The sequence below is a fragment of the Medicago truncatula genome, chromosome 8 (genome assembly GCF_003473485.1).
Source record: "Medicago truncatula cultivar Jemalong A17 chromosome 8, MtrunA17r5.0-ANR, whole genome shotgun sequence".
Taxonomy (NCBI): Eukaryota; Viridiplantae; Streptophyta; class Magnoliopsida; order Fabales; family Fabaceae; genus Medicago; species Medicago truncatula.
Genome location: NC_053049.1, coordinates 35,545 through 43,390, shown reverse-complemented (window position 1 = coordinate 43,390; position 7,846 = coordinate 35,545). Strand labels below are relative to the sequence as shown.

At 35.7% G+C, this 7,846-nt stretch overlaps 1 protein-coding gene across 4 annotated transcripts; it reads right to left on the bottom strand.

Moving 5' to 3' along the window:
- Positions 1 to 799: 799 nt before the first annotated feature.
- LOC25500020 (COP9 signalosome complex subunit 5a) lies at positions 800 to 7,128 on the bottom strand. Of its 4 annotated transcripts, none has more exons than XM_039829534.1 (7): positions 6,885 to 7,121; positions 5,707 to 6,182; positions 3,779 to 4,060; positions 3,539 to 3,686; positions 3,327 to 3,409; positions 1,258 to 1,335; positions 800 to 1,166 (listed from the first exon to the last, which is right to left on the bottom strand). In XM_039829534.1, the coding sequence occupies exons 2-7, from the start codon at positions 6,097 to 6,099 to the stop codon at positions 1,077 to 1,079; spliced, it is 1,074 nt and encodes a 357-aa protein (XP_039685468.1). In that variant the 5' UTR covers positions 6,100 to 6,182; positions 6,885 to 7,121; the 3' UTR covers positions 800 to 1,076. The 4 variants fall into 4 exon arrangements, with proteins under 4 accessions (XP_039685468.1, XP_039685469.1, XP_039685470.1 ...); XM_039829535.1 differs by having other exon boundaries at positions 5,707 to 6,177; XM_039829536.1 differs by having other exon boundaries at positions 5,707 to 6,183; positions 6,915 to 7,121.
- Positions 7,129 to 7,846: the final 718 nt, after the last annotated feature.

The window sequence follows — 7,846 nt, the reverse complement described above, 5'->3', positions numbered from 1 at the left end:
TATGGGTCTCCTACGAGATCCGGGACTGAGCCCGGGCGTGTGCCCAGGCTAGCTGGGTGGTAAAACCGCCCCTGGCGGAGGGTCCATCTCCGTCGTGCCCAGGAAACATTTACACGCATCCATTACTTTTTGGGGTGCCTTCACCACAAAAATTGTTCACCTAAGATTGGTCCTTGATTTGTATCATGACACAATGTAAGAATTTTAGCTCTTCTATAGTATCTCACTGAAGGCACGGCTCAACAGAAGGAGGTCTTCTTTGCCCTCCACCAAAGTTACACAAGAAAAGTCCAAAGTCGATCTCAATAAACACAGAAGCTTCATAGGGATTTCCTATCCGGTTCTACACCTTCACATGTATGTCTATTTCACCAAATCTCTCTTCCGTAGGGGTGTGGAAACAGCACGGGAATCACACCTTATTCGGGAGTTCTCTTTGCTTTGTGAGTTATAAATACTATATAATAGTTCCCAAAATTCCTCCCAATACATTTTTTGAAGTTACCTAAAATCACACCTTTGGTTTTGGTTTTGATTGCACTTCTTTTTAAAAATGTAGATTATATATCATTTTCGTATTTCTTGAAAAATTAGTTGCTCATATTTTAGTTTTTGAATTTAAGTCCTCAATTTTACAAATTGAACGGTTGTCAACTATGTTCAAGAACTACAAACAAAAATAAATAAATCATCTCCTATAAGAAAAATAACTATATTTTTATTCTTTTTAAACAATAACCTCATGTTTCTATCAAATCCTTCAAATTTAAAACAATTTCTAAAATCTGAAAGAGTAAAATGATAAAGCACAATAAAATTTGTTAAATGTGAACCACAAGATTTATAACTACACTGTGTGCAATTTATAATCAATTCTATGAGAACTTGAATCCAATTGCCTGGTTGATAATTCAAAAATGTTTTGTAAGATGCAACGCCAACGAGGATATACAATGCATTAAACAAAACGCAAAACTAGATTAACAATCTATCCGCTGAAAGTAAACCTGTTGGCCGTTGATGAAGACGGCAACACAAAAACTGCAATTGCATGTCTAGTAGAAAAGAAACCAAAATCAACTTTCAATCATTGGTTCAGGGTCAGATGTTTCTGTACGAGACTTGTTAGCTTGATGAACAGAGTTGAACAGGATGTCCTTGATTACCTGCATCCAACAAATTCAGTATAATATTTTAGCCGTTAGAAATATTTTACATATTTTTCTTTTTTGGTAGGAGGATGGTGTTGGCAATTACCTGTGACATTAAACCATGCACTTGTTCAACAGTTATTTTTGCACTATCACGAGTGATCTTAGCAAGTGGAGATTCTTCCTGCGAATCATTTGAGAATTTGATATGTCAGAATGAAAAATTAACCCGGGTGATGGCTCAGAAAGTTAATAGTGTAGATAACATCAAATAGATAACAGTTTATCATGCATTTGCATGGTCAAGATTGGTTCTATGCCATGGGCTGAAGATTGCTCCAAACTAAAAAACATTTATCTATATCTGTTCATAATGGAAAATGAAGAATGACGAGGCAATACAGCACAGTGAGCATAAACTAATCAAACATCAAAATATTCTGATACAGCACTGTATGGCCGGTGCACACAAACAGGCAGTTTCTTTGATGAAACTTGTACAAAAAAATAAAAATAATATGAGAGATTGTGTGATGGTGAGGGATGAATGATGAGTATGCATAGCACACTAGTAGAGGGTTTCTGTAAAAGAGCAGTGAATTGACCAAGTAAATCTAAGATGACATGAGGAAAGCAACATTGCAAATTAAACCAGCAGAAATTCAGAGAAAACTAATCAGGTACAATAAACAATTACTAGTAGAGGGTTTCTGTAATAGAATAGTGAATTGACCAAGCAAATCTAAGATGCCATGAAGAAAGTAAAGGACAATTTAAGCAATATTTCCAATGACTGTTTTTTAAGATATTAGAATTTAAAGGTGAAATTTATAACTGATTCAAATTGTAACTGTCCTTTTATATTAGGAACCAATGGATGGGACATTAACAACAAAATAAAGAATGTTCCTCTCTAAACAAAAACACAACATGGAAGACATCAGCAAACAACTTTTTTGTCATTGGATGAGCACTTGCCAAACATGATTTTCAATGGGCTTTGTAGTATTTATTACATTAAAGTTCAATTTGAAATGAAGTAATTTATCACTCAAAAATTATATTGTAAATTTTACAACTTCATGCAAAAGCATGTTTGGAGGGATAAATGCTTTGGGTCAAAGTAATCAAATATCTAGATTTTTCCTAAAATCACGTTACAATGGATAGAATGTGATTTTTTAGGGTTTGGATGCATGCTATTTATTGGCTAAGCGGGCAATTGTTCAACATCCAGTCGGAGCACTCATGAATCTAGCAACTAGTACACATGCATATCACTTTTAAACCCATTATCCAATAAGAAAAATCAAACAAAATTTACATGAATATAACCAAAATTTACATGAATGCAACCAAAATAAAGAAGTTAAAAAGGAGACATAGGAGGAAAAAAAAAACCAAATATATGATGATGTAAATTGTGAATTGATGTTAGAAAATATTGGTGCAGTGTAGATGTAAATACATCCTTCTCTTTCACACTCTCAAAGCGATAAATATGCAAATGCAAACCCGGATTACAGAAACACTAAATCGAAGATAAACAGATAAATAATGGAAAAACAAGGAGTGTACTATTTCCAAAAGTAAAAGATAACTGCAAAAGAATGAATATCCTAATGTCCCAGGAACCAAGTTCCTGCAAAGAACACTATTCTCTGTCCATATAACTAACGCCAAAAGATTCTCCAAAAGATACCCGCCCTCTCTCTCTCTCTCTCTCTCTCTCTCTCTCTCTCTATTTCATCCCAACAAACCCTCACTCCCTGCCACATCAGCACTTACCCTCTTCCCACTATTATTTTCTTAACATAAATTTCCACGCCGTGAGCTAGGAAATATGAGCCCACAGTTGGAGTCCAAACATTTATGAACAAAAAGTATACTGTGGTACACTCATGGCTGAATATTATAAACAGGCTCAATACTCCAATGACTAGATATGTATATCTAAATATATCCCTAGAGCATGAATGGATTCTACGGTAAAAATCATAAAAAATCATAAATATATCCCAACAAGAACAGTTTCGATCATAAAAAATCATAGTCGTCCTAAACTTCAAATGAACAAGTGAAAAACTTGAATAATCCATCTGAAACTCTCAATAAAGAAATTCCAATAATTAGACAGAGTACATTGCAGAAGACGTATAAAAAAACATCACTCACTTCTTTCTTTCTAGGTGTAGGTGCTACCAGTGGCCCGAAACGTGAGTGTGCCAATTGATTCTCTGCTTGTTCTAGCTTTTCGGCTGCAACAAAGAAAATTTCCCAATTGAGATATTCATAATTACAAAATATAACATTGAAAGGACATTCAATAAGAATAATATAAAACCAAAACAAATTATCGCATAAAAAATAGTGGCACTGAAGAGTACCTAAATCCGAGATTTGTCCAGCTACATAGTCTCCATTGCCCAATAAAGGAGAAGATGAAAGTGTATTCACCCAATATTTGTTCCACAGAAGATCCAAAAGGTGTGAATCAAGAGAAGATTTAAAGTAAGTGATATCCAAGGAATAATACTGAAAAAAATGCACAAATGTAGTTGAGAGAAAAATACAAAAAAACAAGAGTTTGTAGGGTTTTAAATGGTGAGCAAGGAAAGAATAGAAACCTGTTTACAATGGACACCAAAATCTTCAATCTTATTAAGAGGAATAGTTTGATACTCAGAAATAGGATCATCAGCAGGCTTATAACCTTCAGGGTAAGTCCTGAAAGCTCCAATCTCCACTTTCCCAGCAGAAACAGTTCTTGTCGGATCAATCACAACTGCCAAAAACGGCTCCTGAAATTGCTGATTCAACATCTGTGTCGAAACATCAATCCCAGAAAGCCAGCAACCATAACCAGGATGTGAATGATACCATCCCACAACATTCTCCAACCTCCCAGCCTACACACACAAATATCAACTAATTAGGTCAAAATCACAGTTATAATTAGGGTTAGGGTTAAAGGACAAAATCAGATTTGTAATCAGTGTTGGTTTAAGGGAAAAATCAAAATTGTAATTAGGGTTAGGGGTTTTAATTAGTGCAAAATATCAACTGATTAGGAAAAATCACAATTGTAATCAGGGATAGGGTTTAAGGAAAAAATCAAAATTGTAATTAGGGTCAAGCAAGGTTTTAAAATCGGGTCTGTTACCGCAAACATAAAGGTATAGGTGGTGGATGATACCGTTTTTCTCTGTTTTAACAGAGTGAACAAAAATCACGGAAACGGACACAACAGTACACCGTGCACACAGTAGGGATCAAATTTATTGTATCATTTAGCTTTTTTATGCTTTGTCTCTTCTAAAAACGTTACAAAATAATGAAAATATTTACATTAACAATGAGAAATTACGTTATTACACATTATGATAGTATAAATAAGTTTAATAAGAATTGGGCAATGTTCTGAACAATTCACACAGCTACGACAGCCTTTTCGTACAACCATTGTTAAAAACTTTGTAGGGTTTAAGGCAAAAATCACAATTGTAATTAGGGTCTCTGTTGTCAAAGCGGAAACGCGGCGCGACGCGGCCACCCCAAAAATTGACGCGGCGCGGTATGCGGGCGCGACGCGGGCGCTATTACATGACGCGGACACTAATATATTACTATAATGTTGAAAAAGAAATACTAAAACAACTTAAATATTACTCAATTCATAATTTGAAATAAAACATGACTTAGGCAAAACATAAGAACATACTTGCAAGAAATACTAATAAAATTCAAGGTAGCAAACACTTTAAGGCTCTAAAGCTTAAAGTAACAAAAGTACTAAACATGAAATAAAACTTCGAATTCAATGATCATGAAAATCTTCATCATAACTTCCACTTCCACCATCATTCATGTACTCTGCCTCATCCTCTTTCTCTTCATTTTCTTCCTCTTCATCCTCTTTTTCTTCATCCCCCCAATCAGTAACAAACTCAGGATCATATTCGTCAACTACTACCACTTTCTTTCCTTTTCCTTTAGAAACTTTTTCCCCTTGCTTTCCCCCTCCCCTTGATTTCCCTTTCCCTTAGATTTTGATGGGGGCGGAGCTGCAGGAGCTGTAGCAGCAGCTGCTGCCTTCTGCAAAGCTGCTTGACTCCTAGTGTTGAATAAGGGCTCGGCAGCACCACTTGCCTCTTCAACATCTAGCCAATTCAAATCATCATCATCAAAAACAACATCACTTTGACCGTCACGAACACGAACTTCATCTCCCAATAACCATAAACTACCAGCATTAATTTCAGGATCATCCATGAGCACCGGATCAATATATTCATCACTTTCACGGTTTTCCTTCAAAGTTTGGTTGTACTTGACAAAAACCAATTTTTGCAACATCTCATGTTCAAGCCTATTTCTTTTCTTGGAGTGAATCTATTAAAATTATAATTACATCTCCTGTTTAAGGGAATAATCAACCGTGATTAGGATTTAGGGTTTACGGGATTATAATTACAGCAGCTAATTGGGGCAAAATATACTCTAATTAGGGTTAGGGATTTAAATAAAGTAAGAAATTGAAAAGACAAAGACGAACCTGTTTGTTGGTCTGAGAATAATCGACCATGTATTCATAAGCATCAGCTTGAGCATTGACACGAGTTTCAGTTCCTTCAACAGGTAGTGCAAAAGCATCCATAACGATGATTGAATCAGCATCGGTTTTACCTTGCATAAGACCCATAACTTCGATTGTTCCACCAGAACGCGCGTGAACAACCATCTTGAGAAGAGCGAGTGCAGAGATCTTGACACGCTTGAAGTAGTGAGGATCGTTTGCCCATGGCTTATCGCGTTGGAATTCGGCTTGTCCTGCTTCGTCGTAGTGGAAGATTGAATCGTCTGAAGGAGTTTCCATTGGGATTATGTTGTTCTCTAATTCCCAAGTTTGTTGTGCTATCGCCGATGATGATGACGAAGACGCTTCCATTGCGCCGCCGTGGGTGAATCCTTTCTCTCCGGTGAGACGGTGAGTGAGCGAGCGAATGAGTGGGAACTGAGAAGGACCCTACTCTAGAAGAAAGGGGAAAATAAAAATTACCCGCGTGTTGTTCATTGCTATTTATAATTTCTCAAACTATGAGTAAGAATAAAATAAATAATATATTAAGTTGAAGTAGCTCAACAGGTGACACGTGTCCAAAAGGGTAATTTAGGTTTTACCACAACATCTTCTTTTCTTATATTTAAGAAGGATTTGTACCGCTGTGTATAATAATAATTTTTAAATAACACCTATAAAACTCTCAAAGCACAAGAAACAACATGACATAAACACAAACACATAGTGCGCAATCCCCAAAAGATTTTTCATGAAAACCCATTCCCTATTACTAAAATTGAATTATCAAACCCCATTATAGACCTTATAACAATACTCAATCCACCAATCAAAATAAAACAACCCCACAAAAGAAACTCCAAAACAAAAACAAAACCATTTGTCCATCTCAACTTCAACCATTTCATAGAGACATAAACACAAACAACTAGAGATAAGCAGAACATTCATGACTTACTAAAACATTTTTGTAGCAATCAGTAGCAATCAAAAACTCAAAAATTCAATTTCACATCACTAAATCATTACTAAACACACATACAAAATTACAAATCATTACCAGAATATTAAATTCAATTTCACAGTACTAAAGAACATGTAATTATCATATCAGAATCAGAATTGAAGGAAATTACATTCAAATTTCACATTACCTTATAAGTTACAACAATTAGGGTTTGTGGAGAAGGATGGATGGAGATAGCTCTCTAAACTAAAGAATCAATACAGAAGATGGAGGAGGATGCGGCGGTGATGGATGGAGAAGGAGGAGAGTGGTCGCGGTTCGCCGGCGGTGGTGTGGTGGTGGATGTTATTCGGTCGGATTTGCTTTGGCTGGGAGAAGAAAAAGGAGGAACGCGCATCAGATGAAAGTGAAAGGGGAAGAGGAAATGAAAATGTATTAATAAAGGGTATTGAAGTAATTTCCAGTGTATAAAAATTTTATTTTATTTTAATTTGGGCAAAATCTCATTAAAATATGAACGATTATAATCTTATGGTGGCATTTAGGGTGGGAATGGGAAAAAGTTTCCCACCATAGCAAAGTTTTTTCTGACCATTAGATCAAATGAGGAACACATTATTATCCTACCCTCTCAACACTAAATTTTTTACACTATCTTCTACCATCATTCTCTCTCCTGCATGCTCCCTCATCCACCACCAACATCAAACCCACCAATTGCTGTCCAGACTCTATCTCCTGATGATTCAAAAGTTCTCTCCTTTTCTTTCTTTCTCTTTCACCATTTTCTCCAACCTCTTCCCACCCTAACTTGTAACTGTTCTCAAATCCCTAATTACATCAATTAGTATTGATGGCGATGGATGTTGCTAAGTTTGATGTGGAGGTTGAAGAAAGCAGTGAAAGAGAAAGAAAAAAATATAATGTGGATGGACCATGATAAGATCAATACTACCCTTAAATCCATTGGTCACAAAAACCTTTCCCATCATGGGAAACTCTTTCCCTCACCCACCCTAAATGTCACCAGTATTTAGAGGTATAAGTTAATAAAGAGATTTTGACATTCTCTAACTTAAATATTCATTGTTCATGATTTTATATAGTAAAAATCACATATTTTTTCAAAACTGATTTTTATGAAAAACT